This window comes from Schistocerca serialis, chromosome 9 (genome assembly GCF_023864345.2).
Source record: "Schistocerca serialis cubense isolate TAMUIC-IGC-003099 chromosome 9, iqSchSeri2.2, whole genome shotgun sequence".
NCBI lineage: Eukaryota > Metazoa > Arthropoda > Insecta > Orthoptera > Acrididae > Schistocerca > Schistocerca serialis.
In genome coordinates, this window is record NC_064646.1 from 161,749,800 (window position 1) to 161,765,040 (window position 15,241).

At 37.5% G+C, this 15,241-nt stretch overlaps 1 protein-coding gene across 1 annotated transcript in view; it reads left to right on the plus strand.

Moving 5' to 3' along the window:
• The window catches only part of LOC126418874 (uncharacterized), a 69,204-nt gene that overhangs the window by 16,746 nt on the left and 37,217 nt on the right, over positions 1 to 15,241 (plus strand). Inside the window, exons 7-8 of the mRNA XM_050085874.1 lie at positions 2,899 to 4,326; positions 8,310 to 8,453. Of these exons, the coding sequence (XP_049941831.1) occupies positions 2,899 to 4,326; positions 8,310 to 8,453 (1,572 nt within the window). The remainder of the gene's footprint in view (positions 1 to 2,898; positions 4,327 to 8,309; positions 8,454 to 15,241) is intronic.

The window sequence follows — 15,241 nt, forward strand, 5'->3', positions numbered from 1 at the left end:
AGTATTTAGTTGAATTTACAGCCCTCAGATTTGTGTGACTTATCGCGTAATCGAAATTTAGCTGATTTCTTATAGTACTCATGTGAATAACTTCACACTTTTCTTTATTCAGGGTCAATTGCCACTTTTTGCACCATACAGATATCATATGTAAATCATTTTGCAAGTTGTTTTGATCATCTGATGACTTTACATGACGGTAAATGACAGCATCATCTGCAAACAATCTAAGACGCCTACTCAGATTGTCTCCTATGTCGTTAATATAGATCATGAACAATAGATGGCCTATAACACTTCCTTGGGGAACGCCGGATATTACTTCTGTTTTACTTTCCGTCTATTACTACGAGCTGTGACCTTTCTGACAGGAAATCACGAATCCAGTCGCACAACTGAGGCGATACTCCGTAGGCACGCAGTTTGATTAGAAGATGCTTGTGAGGAACGGTGTTGAAAGCCTTCTGGAAATCTAAAAATATGGAATCAATTTGACATCCCCTGTTGATAGCACTTATTACTTCATGAGTATAAAGAACTAGTTGTGTTTCACAAGAGCAATATTTTCTGAAACCGTGCTGACTATGTCTCAATAAATCGTTTTCTTTGAGGTTCTTCATAATGTTTGAATACAATATATGTTCCAAAACCCTATTGCAAATCGACGTTAGTAATATAGGCCTGTAATTCAGTGGATTACTCCTACTTCCCTTTTTGGGTATTGGTGTGACTTAGCACTTTTCCAGTCTTTAGGTATGTATCTTTCTGTGAGGGAGTGGTCATATATAATTGCTAAATATGGAGATATTTTATCAGCATACTCTGAGAGGAACTGGTATACAATCTGGACCGGAGGCCTTGCCTTTATTAAGTGATGTAAGCTGCTTTGTCACACCGAGGATATCTACTTCCATGTTTCTCAACTTGGCTGTTGTTCTTAATTGGAATTCAGGAATATTTACTTCGTCTTCTTTGGTGAAGGAGTTTCGGAAAACCGTGTTTAATAACTCTGCTTTAGTGGTGCTGTCATCAGTTACTTCACCGTTGTTATCACACAGTGAAGGCATTGATTGTGTCTTGGCACTGGTGTGCTTTATGTATGACCAGAATCTCTTTGGGTTTTCTGCCAGATTTTGAGACAGAATTTCGTTGTGGAAATTATTAAAAGCATCTCGCATTGAAGTACGCGCTATATTTGAACTTCTGTAAAACTTGGCCAATCTTGGAGATTTTGCGTTCTTTTAAATTTGGCATGCTTTTTTTGTTGCTTTTGCAACAACGATGTGACCCCTTTTGTGTACTGTGGGGGATCAGTACCATCACTTATTAATTTATGTGGTATATATCTCTCAATTGCTGTTGATACTATCTTTGAAAACATTCCACAACTTTTCTACACTTACATGATCAGATCAGAAGGAGTGAAGACTGTCTCTTAAAAAGATGTTAAGAGCATTTTTATCAGCTTTTTTAAATAGATATACTTTGCATTTCTTTTTGATGGTTGTAGGTGTTACGGTATTCAGCCTAGCAGCAATTGCCTTGTTGTTGCTAATCCCTGTATTCATCTCAACACTCAGTATTTGTCCAGGATTATTTGTTGCTAAAAGGTCAAGTACGCTTTCACAACCATTTATGCTTCGAGTGGGCTCATCAACTAATTATTCAAAATAATTTTCTGAGAAAGCATTCAGTACAATTTCGGATGATGTTTTATGCCTGACACTGGCTTTAAACGTATAATTTTTCCAGCATATCGAGGGTAGGTTGAAGTCACCAATGACTATAATTGTATGAGTGCAGTACTTATTTAAAATGAGACTCAAGTTTTCTTTGAACTGTTCAGCAACTATGTCTTCTGAGTTGGGGGCCGGTAAAATGATCCAATTAATAGTTTAGTCCGATTGTCAGGTATAATCTGTACCCATACTATTTCACATGACTTATTTACTTCAATTTTGCTACAAGGCAAACTACCTCTGACAGCAGTAAATACTCCACCACCAAATGTATTTAATCTATCCTTTCTGAACACTGTTAGATCGTTTGATAAAATTTTGGCTGAACTTATTTCCGGCTTTAGCCAGCTCCCTGTACCTAAAACTAATGTGGCATCTTTCAGCATGATAATTGTCCAAGTCACCAGGCAAGAATCATGTTACAGTGGTTTGGGGGACATGACAGTGAACTTGCACTGATGTCTTGGTAACCTGTCTGAATCCAAATTAACACATCTAGGACACTGTCAGGCACTAGCTCCCCAGCCACAACCAGCCAGCCCGCAATTTGCCAGTCCATTAATACTTGTTTCTGTGCACCTTATTTTCGCTTCTTTGTAACTATGACTACATTGACATGTTTCTTGGTTAAGCAATTTTGTAACACAAAAGATAGTATCTTTGCCTATTATTATGATCATCATCATCATCATCATCATCATCATCATCTTTTCATCTCTCATTTTTTCCTATGGATAGGAAACACAGAAACTGTGTAAAATATGTTGAAAATTTTGAATTGGTAATGTTACATACTGCCAAGTATTGTCAATTTGACTGAAGTTATTCATAACTACTAGAGCTTAGAATACCACCATGATTTTAACTGTTGTATTGCAATGTAGTTACATGAACTTAAAAAACTGTTCCATACCCTCTTAAAAAGGAGGAGGAGGAAGTGTTAAAACCTTTGCTGCCATCTGCACTGTTCACTGACATTTATTCACAACCTTCTTTGTTCTGTTCATTCTGCTTTTTTAGTGCTTACAATTCAAGTTGCAGTAGAAAACCCCTAACTTCCTCCTATCTTTCTCGATACCACAAATTGTGCCTTATATTCACTAGCTGTTTTACATTTTCATCACACATTGTTTGAAAACTTAATGACATTTCTGTACAGGACTACTCAAGTTCCACCATACTGGCAGTGAGCGAATGGAAATTCAACCTTCTCAGGAATGCAGTAGTAGTACCAGTTCACTAAAAGTACCAGGTGTAATTCACAGTGAAGATCAGACCATACCTGCAATCATCAGTGTGTCGTCTACTGGTCATCTAGAAGGAATACAGCTTACTGGTTGGAGCACAAGTTCTGAACATTTGCGCCAAATGGAGCGTACACAGCAACTGACTGTGTTTCCATTTACCGCATCACAAAATGAAGTGACAGTACTTGATAGTGAAAATGGTGTACCACTAGCAACATTTGAGCCCTGTCCTACAGTTGACAACATTGGCAAACCAGATTCTGCAATAGTCCCTGCAGACACTCTTGAATGCACAGACAACACACCAGCAGTTTCAACATCTTCTCAAAATGACACACAGTGTCAGAATGTTTCTGACTTAAACTCCTCTAAGGATAAAGACAATCCCCAAACTTGGATAGATATTATGGAGTGCTCATCTCTCGTTTCGTCTGTAACAAATAATCCTACAGAAACTGAACAATTTTCAGAAAATTTATCAGGGCCTGTCTGGTCCACAAATGTTGTAACAGAAGCAGACTCATCTGTTAACATGATTGATGTGAATCATAGTACAAATTTTTCTTCAGATGTTGAGAAAACAACAGGTGGTTCAGCCAGAAATATACTGAAAGACATTGCTGCGGGGGCTGATATTTGCAAATGTAACCCCTGTAGGTGTGACCCATCTGTACAGGAATGTCAGAACTGTGCATCTGAAGCTGACAGTTCCAGTTTGAATCCTTGTTGTGATACTGATAAGGAAAATTGGCTTACTGGCGACCTAGAAAACAGCCATTCTGCTGACATTAATCTCACCCCATTTGCCAATAGAACTTCAGATGACAATAGAGTTACATCCGATCTGCCAAATGAGCAAATTACTACTGATGGGAACGAAATATTCCAAGACCCATCCCGAGGTGATTTTGCAAACTTTTTGGAAGGAGCTTCAGAGAATTGTGAAAATGACACAGAAGACAACTGCACACACACGGACGATCATATTGAAAATTCTGAAATTGAGCAATCAGTGTCTGTCAGTGCAGCAGCAACAGACACTTCAGTCCTAAATAGCAACAGTGTTTCTTCAAACTTTGACATAGAGAACATCATCTCTGAAGCCACATCAACAGGAGTTGAAGACTGGCAGACTACGGTGATGCCAGAAAGTCATCCAGCAGTCCTCAGTATTGATGACCTTGTGCCAGACAGTGGGGTCACACATACTGTAGAAAATCAGTGGCAGCATGGACCTGAACAAACAGCCACTTCTAGTGCTGAAGCCAGCAGATTGTTGCCAACCACCAGTAATGAGAAAGATAAAACTCAGCTTGAGAATGACCCTGCTCACTATAATGGTAAGTGTGCTTTACTTGAAGTGTTATTTAAGTGTTTACCAGTAATGAAATTTGATTTTAATACTAATAAATGTATTTATATTCATCTCCTGCTCCTACCTTAACTTATGTTTCAGCTGTTTCTGCTCAGTGTCCATAGTTGATAAGTAGATACTTTAAATAATGTGTCTTGTTCATGTACAACAAATTACTAGTGATCTGAATGACGAAAATTTTTTTGTTAAATAAAACCAGTCTTCACTTCGAAAGTAAAATGTGCTTAAATGTCATTCTAATGACATTGATTTAGAAAACAAGGCGTATCATCTGTTTAAAATAACTTAGTGACTGAGAACTATAGACATAGAGGGAGAAGAATTGTCAGTCATTGTGTAGTATGCTACCATCTACATATTCTCATTGTTGTGTATAGGTATATGAAAAAACAAGTACATGGAAAAACAATTGACAAGCATTTGAACTGGATTGAAGATCCCCCAGTAGATGATGACTAGTCTTCATTACTTGACTCATTGAACTATCACAGGATCATTATAACTGAACTATAAGATGCTAGACTAGTATCTCAGAAAAAATATGTATGAATCACTGTTGTTTCAACCTGATCTAAGATTTCTGTAACTCACTTTCTGAAAGTGTCGGAATGGTTTTATTACTGGCTTTAACCATATGTAATTGAATTAATGCTCCAATTCTAATTAGCTGAATATCAGTGAGAGAGTAAACACTAACAAATATTATGGATGTGGCATATCAAATAATATCATATCATGAAAATTATTTTGAAGTATTGTCATACACATTTCGGCTGTACGAGTTCTTGCATTGCTTTGCATTCAATAACTCAATGTTTTTTGTTAATTGCTGGTGCTCTGAAAGAAAAGTTGCAGCATATTAAACTACCTACCAGAAGTTATGGTTTTGTGGAAAAAGATCAGTCCAGTTATTCATGTCGCACTGATTATACTCTACACTCCTGTTTTCACATCATGCATAGGTGCTTGATGTAACTAATGAGGATTTTCAGAACTCCAGCATTTGTTGTTTTAATAGTCCATGTTCCCTGAGAAATGCAACCACACCTCACCATAAAATAAGGGCATTTCAGTATCAGGCTCACCATCATGAACAGATTCCAACAACCAGTTGCAGTATTGATGAGGAACAACAGTATCTGAATTGGTCAGTGTACTGCCATTACTTTGCAAAGTTTCAGAATGAGTGTGTGCAAAGCTCTGTCAGCAGATGCTGCTGACACTCCAGTCAGAAGTGCTAAATTTTCTCAGCCTTCTTTCCAATGCTGTTCCCAGCTCATGTAATTTATTGTTGGATAAAACTGATACAGTGTCTGCCATACTGCAGGAACACAGTCTGAACTGCCGTATGGTAAATGGGAGCTTTCTGCTGGGGTACTAGTTCCCAATCAATGACAGCACTTCAATAATATGTGAAACACTGTATAATTAATATATTAAAAATAACATAGTACACAATTTAAATTTCTAGAAGAAATCATCCAGTTCTCTGGATTAAATTGTGAGGCAAACAAAGAGAGACTCATTAAATTATATAAAAAGCTTTGTCAGGCAAACAAAAAGAGAATCATTAAATTATAAAAAGCTTATAGAATAACTCGAAGTAGGTACAGTGAAAATTAATATCTCATAACATTGCGTCAGAGCACTCAGACCTAAAGCATTGTATGTGGCACAGACTGTAATGTTTATCAGTAGATCATTAACTAAAGACTTAGCAAAAGAAGAAGAAAATATTAGGTTGATGAAGTTCATAGTGTTTTTCCATAAGTTTAATAAACACAACTGAAACTTCAATCATCAATAATATATTCTTCTTCACTATTTACAACAGTCTGCCAGTGCTTGGGTAACATTTTGATTCCATGACTGTACAAATAATGTGGTTTTGAGTTGATGAACTCGTCCAGCCATGTTTAGAGCACATTTCGATCTGGAAAGGCAGTCCCATGGAGGTTGTTCGATAGAGTGTGGAAAAGGTGAAAACTGAGGGCACGAGATCACGTGAATAAGGTGAATATGGTATGACTCCCCAACCCAACTCCTGTATAATGTTTTTGTCAATCTAGTAGAATGCAGGCAGGTGTTATCGTGGAGTAGCATCACTTCACACAGTCTTTCTGATCATTGTTCATGGATTATGTCTGCTAGACATTTCAGCTGTTGACAGTAAATGTTCACAATGATAGTTACACCTCAGAGGAGCAATTTGTAGTACACCACACCATCACCATTTCACTAGATGCATAGCATTATCGTTCGTGGATGTGCACAGTTCTGTATATGGGGAGTTGTGGCTTTGTTTAGGCTCAACCATTCCTTTCTTTTCCCTATGTCAGCATAAAGATATCATTTCTCATCACCAGTAAGGACGCCGGATAAGAATGTCGTTGTTGTTCGCAAGATGACAAGCAAGCAGAGATAGCCACCTGCAAATTTGTATTTTGGCTTAGAGCAAGTGGTACTCATACACCTGATTTTTGAGCTGTCCCTATTGCACAAAAATGTCTCACAATGATGGGATGATCACAGTTCATCACGTTTGCCAGTTTGCAAGTACACTGAGGTGGATCATTGTGGGTTAATGCATTTAAACAATCTTCATCATACCTCAAAGGTCTTCCGGAATGTGGAGAGTCACTAATGTCAAAACAATTATCTTCAAAATGAGAAAACAATTTTCTTGCAGTGGTCTGCCCATTGGAATTATCCCCATACATGGTGCAAATGTTTCTGACTGCCTCCACTACTGTCACTTCTCAATTGAACTCGAACAGAAGAATATGTCAGAAATGTTCTGATTTCTCCACTTTGCTCTCCATTTTCTAGCATCCACAGCTCCACTCACTATTTCCAAATGACAAAATGCAAATGTGTAAATTCAGATAGTAAAAGCAAATACAGATAAAAAATGATAAATGTTAAATAAACCAATTCTGGTTGCTATACCAAAATACCAACATGCGAAATGAAAATGCTATGAACTTGTGCACCAACCTAACACCTAGGAACGTTTTTGGTCAGGTCTGTGTTGAGGGAATCTGTCCACATTCCCAGAGTGAACAATGATAGACCAACCAAAAGGATTTCCTACTGTGCTCTCTCAAGAAAAATTTAAAACAATTGGATACTTGATATTGAAATGGATCTTCAGGAAATAAGAGTTACAAATAAAATTCTGCAGGACAGAGTTGTATTCAGAACTTTAACTGACAAGCATCAGTTTAAAGCTAAACCAAGTTTTAAAGTGTTACATATAAAAGAACATGGACAGAATAACGTAAGAAAAGTCACAGTGAGGAAATGAAGAGATTTTTGGGTAAAGCGGAAGAATCAGTGAAATAAGTTCAGTGGTGCTCCACTGCTGAGTGTAATGATTTAAAAAAATGTACAGATTATCAATGAAGATGTAGAAACCATTGATGAGCTTATGGATGTAGGGCAGTTGAAGACAACTGGCTGGGCAGGAAAAGAAGTAAGCAGAAGAATAAAAATGGCATGGACTGCTTTTGGCAAAGTAAGCAGAGTTTTCTATACTTCTGAAACAGGAATTTTATAATCAGTTTATGTTGGCAGTTGTGACTCATGAAAATGACACATGGACTTTAATGGAAAAATGTTTCAAAAACTGGTTAACTGTAAGAGGTTCAAGAAGAACAAACAGTTGCATTAGGTAATGGCCTGAAGTGGAAGATGTGATTATGATTGCAGTAAATGGAGAGGCCATGCAACCAGGCAAATGGATGTTATGTAGACAAAGAAAGTTGCAAGTTAGATTTTGCGAGATAATAAAAAGCTAAGATGATGCTCTAAGGGAAGGTGAGTAAATAATATGTAAGAAAAGTTCAGGTGCATGTAACTGACTGATTGTATGTGTGTGTGTGTGTGTGTGTGTGTGTTTTGTCATGTCAATAAATATTCTAATTTGTTCTTTCCTTCTTCTCAAAGACAATGCAATATTGGTCAGCAGTGACGGGCTGGAAGAATTGAACTTTCTCTTGGAGCATGCTGGTCATAATTTGGGTCTTGATGATGCACATCATCACGTATCATCAACAGCTGAACAATGCAATGCAGAAGCAGTTCAAACAGGTACAAAAAACCTTGAGAATTTTACAGTAAGTTAAAATTTTGAGTTGATGTATACAGTGGCTCTGAAGTTGTTTCTATCAGTCCAGTTCTGGATTAAGATGATGAGTTGGTGAAAGGAAATGTGAATATTGTTCTGTTGTTGTTGTTTTATTGGTTTTGTGTAGTTAAGACTACATGAAGGAGCTTACGTCCTCTTTCTTTTCTTCTTTCATTATTTCCAGCAGTTTTTCATTCTTTCCTTATGTTTTCTCTTCTTCCTTTTGTCCATATTGCACCTTTCTTTTTCTTTGTTTTCAGTTTCTCTCAAAAAAAGTTCTTTTTGTTATTCTATTTTCACCTAACTCTTTTAGATGTGTACAGAATACAAATCTTCTGTTCCTAATTGTCTGATATTGGTTCATTTTTTCATAAACTTCTTTATTGCATCTTAATTTCCATTTCGGGTTCTCATATTTTGATCGCAATACTTTCCTGACTGTTTTTCTTCCCTTCTTTTCTCTTTCACCTTATTGTTTAGCTGTATTTAATGAAAGGCATTCTGAAGTTTAAAGGTATTCTGGTTTAGTACACTGTTGTGCTTGAGCTTTCCATTTATGGAAATAGGTTTCCTGTTATACAGGGTTTTTGTTAGTTGTTAGAAGCTACCTCCATTTTCCTTGTCCCTGCTAAGTTAGCTTCTTTGTCAGAATCATTTGGTTGTATTATTTCACCTGCGTATTTAAATTCTGTAGTCTTTTTTATTCATCAGTAATCAATTTCCATATATTTTGGTGCATCCTGCACATCTCTCATACACTCTTGTTTTTTTCAAAAGGTATACATAGGCCTGCTTTTTAAACTGTCTCTTGTAGGACATTTATTTGCACTACTGCATCGTCTATAGATTCAGCTAAGATGGCAGGATTGTCTGCAAAAGCCACAGTGAAAACTTAGATAATCCTCTTTCTCCTAGTTGTGATTCTTTAAATTCCTTCTCATGTCCTTTTCCTCGATTTCTCTTATTACCTTTTCTAGCACATAATTGAACAGCAGTGGGGACAATTCATCTTCTTATCTTACCCAAATTTTGATCTCAAAAACCTTGGAGGTTTCACCTAAAACTTTAATTTTGGATCCTGTATGTGTTACTGTGTCATTTACAATAGCCAATGGTGTATCGTCAGCTCCAAACACTCTTAAGGTTTTGAATAATATTTTCTTGTCAGTTGGATCACATGCTTTTTTGAAATCTACAAATGCTTTCTTCAGTACCTGATTGTAAATTGTAGATTTAAAATTTATTCCACACAGTATCATCCTTTTCCAAACTCTCATTCATACTGTCCTAACTAGTGATCTAGTTGTCTTTCCAGTCTGTTTTGTAGCACTTTTGAAAGAATTTTGTAAGTTATTGGGGCCAATTTTATCTCCTCCTTTGTGGACTGTATGAATTAATGTTGTTGTTGTTATTATTATTATTGCCAATATTATGAAGAGGATAGTTGCTACTCACCATATAGAGGAGGTGCTGAGTCGCAGATACACACAACAAAAAGACTGTCAAACAAAATTAGACAAAAACCACACACACACACACACACACACACACACACACACACACACACACACACACTCCACTCAACTCACACACAACCACAGTCTCTGGCCTCGGCAGCCAGAGACTGTGGTCATTGTGTGTGTGTGTGTGTGTGTGTGTGTCAGTCTTTTTCTTGTGCCTATCTGTGACTCAGCACCTTCACTTAAGGATGAGTAGCAACTGCCCTTTTTATAATATTGCCATGATTCCATCCTGGACTTTCGATTGTTTTATTATTATTATTATTATTATTATTATTATTAGTAGTAGTAGTAGTAGTAGTAGTAGTAGTATTTAAAGTAATGTAGAAAAATAGACTATCCACAGAAACATTACTGGAGTCGTAGAAGTCAGATATAGACACATCTGAGAGTACAGCAAAGGTACTACGTGAAAATAATATATAAAAATAGAATGTTGGAAGTACTTTTAAGAAATTGCAACCAACCTTGAAAAGTGAAGATGAGTACAGACTTTTTATGAATGTTGTGATTGTTATTTTTCTTCTCTACAATCCCTTTTTGAAATATTATAGTAGTGATTTGTGGATAATTGATTAATAAAAAAGATAATTAGGAAGTGATTAATGTGAGAGATGTTCCACTGCTCCTTTGTCTACAGTGCTATATTTGTTTCCCTACCCAATCTGTTTATAGAAGTTGCGGTTCAATAAGCATGCATGTTAGGAATGAAGAATTGTTTTAGAGAAAAAAAATTGAAACATAATTTCCTTTTAGGGATATATGTTTTATATGTCTTTGCCCAATGATGACATGATTTGAGCAGAAATGTTTAATTATGAACTATGACTTCATCTTTGGGAACAAGAAAAAGTAGCTGAGTTAGGGGCTAGAGGTTGGGGGGGGTGGGGGGGGGGGGGGGTGGAGGTAGCAAATCATAATACAAGCCATGCAGTTTACGCTTTTGTGGATACATTTCCAAATGAATGTGTTGACACATTGCTCTTTAGAAACAGCACAGATGGCATCTCGGGATACATATGTATGTAAGCAACTGGTACCGCCATTTAATAAAATATAAAACTCGCTTAAATTTCTCTAAAAACAGCTTTAAAGTTGAAAGCTACACCCAGCTGCTGTATACCATCAGCAATTGTGGCACTCAGTAGACTATCAGTTATCTTATCAACAACTTATCATTTAAAATATTAATTGCCTTTCCCGTTGATGCACCTATGGGCTCTATTACTTCACACACTTTTGGGCAGCAATCAGTGATATCCATTTTATGGACTCATTCATTAATTTCTACAGTAACGTCATCTGCCAGGCGTCCTGAGCAGTCCCCATCATAATTAGATGTTGCCCATGTTTAAATTCATCAAAATTATTGCTGTTGTCATTGGGAATTGCGTAGCATAACTTACTGAAATGGCTACAAAGTTATGAATCGGAGTCATTTTTATTTCAGCATTGTCTAACAAATTGTGGCAAATTATGGTTAACACTAGCTTGTGTTAGTAATGAAATTTGTCTTCAGACTTGAGTTCTCATTGGACTGATAGATTTTGTGCACAAAGAATGACTGTGTTTATACCTACATCTAATCTACATCTGTACTGCGCAAGCCACCTTATGGTACAGGGCTGAGGATACCTTTTGTACCACTATCAATTCCTCCTTTCCCTGTTCCAGTCGCAGGTGGTTAGCAGGAAGAATGATTACCTGTAAGCCTCCATGTGAGCTTGAATCTCTCTAATTTTATCTTTATGGTCATTTGCAAGATGTACATTGGAGGAAGCAATATATTTGTTGACTCTTCTAGGAATGTACCTTCTCAGAACTTCAACAGTAAACAATGCTGTGATGCAGAATGCCTCTCTTGCAGCATGTGCCACTGGGGTTGGTTTATCATCTCTGTGATGCTTTCATACTTACTAAATGAACTTGCAACAAAATGCACTGCTCTTCATTGGATCTTCTTTCTTTTCTGTATAAATCCTGTGTGGAATGGATCCCATGCTGATGAACAATACTTAAGTATCGGTCAAGTGAAGGTTTTGCAAGCTACCTCCTTCGTTGACAGGCTACATTTCCAGGGCATCTTCCAATTAATCTCTCTGGCTTCTGCCTTTCCTGTGATTAGTTTTATGTGGTCATTCCACTTAAAATTGCTCCTTACTCATACTTCCAGACATTTTATGGAAGTAGCTGCATCTAGTGATTGCTCTGCAGTTGTGTAATCCTCCAGTATGAGTCATTTTGTATATGTGTGTGCAATGCATTACATTTGTTTATGTGGAGGGTCAATTGCCACTCCCTGCACTAAGTGGTGATCCACTATAGGTCTTCCTGCATTTTGTTGCAATTTTCTTACATTGTGACTTATCTGTATACAGCAATGTAATCTGCAAAAAGCCTTATAGAAATTCCATTGTTGTCCACTATGTCATTTACATATGTTGCGATAGGTAATATAGGAGATACAATCCCTTGCAATATTCTCCAAATTATTTTTACATTTGGACGCTTTTTTCTGTTGAGAATGACATGCTGTGTTCTGTTTGCTAGAAATTCTTGTGTTTTATTCATTAGGCAGCAGTGCAGAACTGTATAGAATGCCTTACAGAAGTCAAGGAACACCGCATCTACCTTGCCACCCATATCCTACCAACTTCTGGGTCTCATGGACAAACAGAGCATTCTGTAATTCACATGATAGTTGCTTTCGGAACCCATCTTGATTCCTAAAGAGGAGATTTTTCAGACTCCAAAAATGTCGTACTATGCAAGCATAAAACATGTTCCAAAAATGCACGACAGATTTCTATCAGAGATAGAGGCCTGTAGTTTTGTGTGTCTGTTGGAGGGCATTTTTGAAAATGGGAATGACCTCTTCTTTTTTCCAATCAACAGCAAAAATTTGCTCCACGAGAAACATACGGTTTACTGCTTCTAGAAGAGGGGCAAGTTCTTTTGTATACTCTATGTAGAATCATATTGGTATCCTGTCAGGTCTAGTGGCTCTCCCTTTGTTGAACTATTTCAGATGGGACAGTCAGCAGTCATTTATTTCAATGTCAGCCATTTTGTCATTCATGCGATTATTTAAAGGTTGTGTTTCCTTGGTCTTTATTTCCCTAATGATGGTATTAGGGCTAGGCTGTTGAAACAGTCCAGTAGTCAATCCCTAGCTTCCGTATCTTTCTAGGTTTCTTGCTTTTCTTACTTTTTCTCCTGCCTGCCATTCAATACTAATGTTGCAAGGATACTGCTATTCAGCACCCTTGAACCATGACACAGCTTCTCCCCTTGTGGACTTCGACCCATTGTGAAAGATGCTGAGAGAGACGTTTCTAGTTTCAGTGGAATAACACACTCATCGAAGTTGAACTTAATGTATTTTCTATAATACATAACTCTAATTTTTCTTAATGATCAACTACAGATGCATTACATTCCAGCTAGATGTTGTTAAATGTCTGTATCGCAAGAAACTCAGAACAATAGTACAATAAAATCTGAACATTCCATGATGGTTTCTTCGGCATTATGAAGGTCACCTGTGCTCATTGTCTTTTCCTCATGGCCCCATGGAGGAAACAACTCCACCCAACTGGTAGAAACACCAGTCTGCGGCCCGCATCGCAGATAGCAAAGGATTGGTACATTTCAGATTTGCACAAGCCATCAAAAACCTCCTGAAAGAGGGGTGCTTTCTACTTGTTAACCACCTTAACACATGAACATCTTTCATCAGCCAGTGGATATCAGGGATGTGGAACATCTCATTCTATCAATGACATGTTACACCTCACTGCACGACAACCTACCTCTGTGAAACAGTTCAGTAAAAAGCTGTTTATGTATGGTATCCTCCATTTCAGTGCTGTTACATCCACAGAGTGCATTCAGCATAAGACCGTAAATTCTTAGGATTTTCCGTCAAATTTGTGGACAGAATTTTATTTTCGACTTCTTGAATTCTTCACACAAAGCTCTCCTTATGCTAATTTTGGCTTCGTTTAGTTTTTGTCTGTGAGGCTTTGGGTATGTTTAAATTTGCAGCGAAGCTCCCTTTACTTTTGTAATACCTTTCTAACATGGATATCAAACCATTGCGGGTCTTAATGTTTCTTGTCATTCTTGTGAAGCAGAAGGATCTTCGTACCTTTCTTTCTATTCCTATTTACAATCTTTTGATCACTGATTTCCTGTTCTACACGAACAGGGCCAAAAAGTTCAGGTCTGTTTTGTCACCAGCAGCTCAAAGGTACTACCATCACAAATCAGTCCTCTGATTAACTGCTCAAGGTCATTTTCAGATAATGACTTTAAAACAATTTTCACATGATTCCCTGTCCCTAATATCCACCCGAATCACTTGAGTCTCCCAGTCTGTTGTTGATAAGCTCAAATCTCCATGTTTGCCCCATCTTTAACGCATGTCACCACCCAAGTTATTTCGCATTTGGAATCTGTATTGAGATGAAATGAATTCATTTCAGTATTAATCTAATCTGTACTAATCTCACTAGATGATGTCATATTTTTATGGCTATAAACACACCTCCACCACTAACGTTCAACCCATCTTTGTGATATACACTCCAGTTGGAATTTCATTGCTATTGACACCTGGTTCCAGACAGTATTCTGATCCTAGTACTGTATGGGAACTGTTAACTGCTTATAAGCAAGCATAGTTCCGGAGCATTTCCATAGATGCCCCTGCACTTAACTAATACTGAATCAACATCTTATTTCTCTGAACTGTTATGACAAATGACTACCCTGTCTGGAATCAGAGCACATCTTATTAATCCTATTGAGGGATTTCTCTATCCTAAAAAACTCACAGGTGCATACCACAGGTACTTCACTGTCACAGTAGCCACTCCTCTGTATAGTGTACACTTGACCTATTAAGGAGGCCCCACAATTATCCACCAGATAGCAAAGATTGAGAAATCTACATTCAAGATCTTCGTGGAATCATCTGAGCCTCTGGCTTAAGCCTTCCCAATAGGCCCCAAACCAGGGGAACACGATCAGTTCTGGGAATGATGCAGCAAAGTAATAGCTCTCCTTCCACCCCAAAAGTGAGGGTAACTGTCTTCACCAAATATGAATTGATAATGGCTCTGAACCCGGGCAGCAGGTGTCATTTGTATCTGTGAGAGCTGTTATTTGCACCTAGTGCACTCAACTGCTGCCAGGAAAGCCTTCTCTGCAACTCAGATGAGATCTCC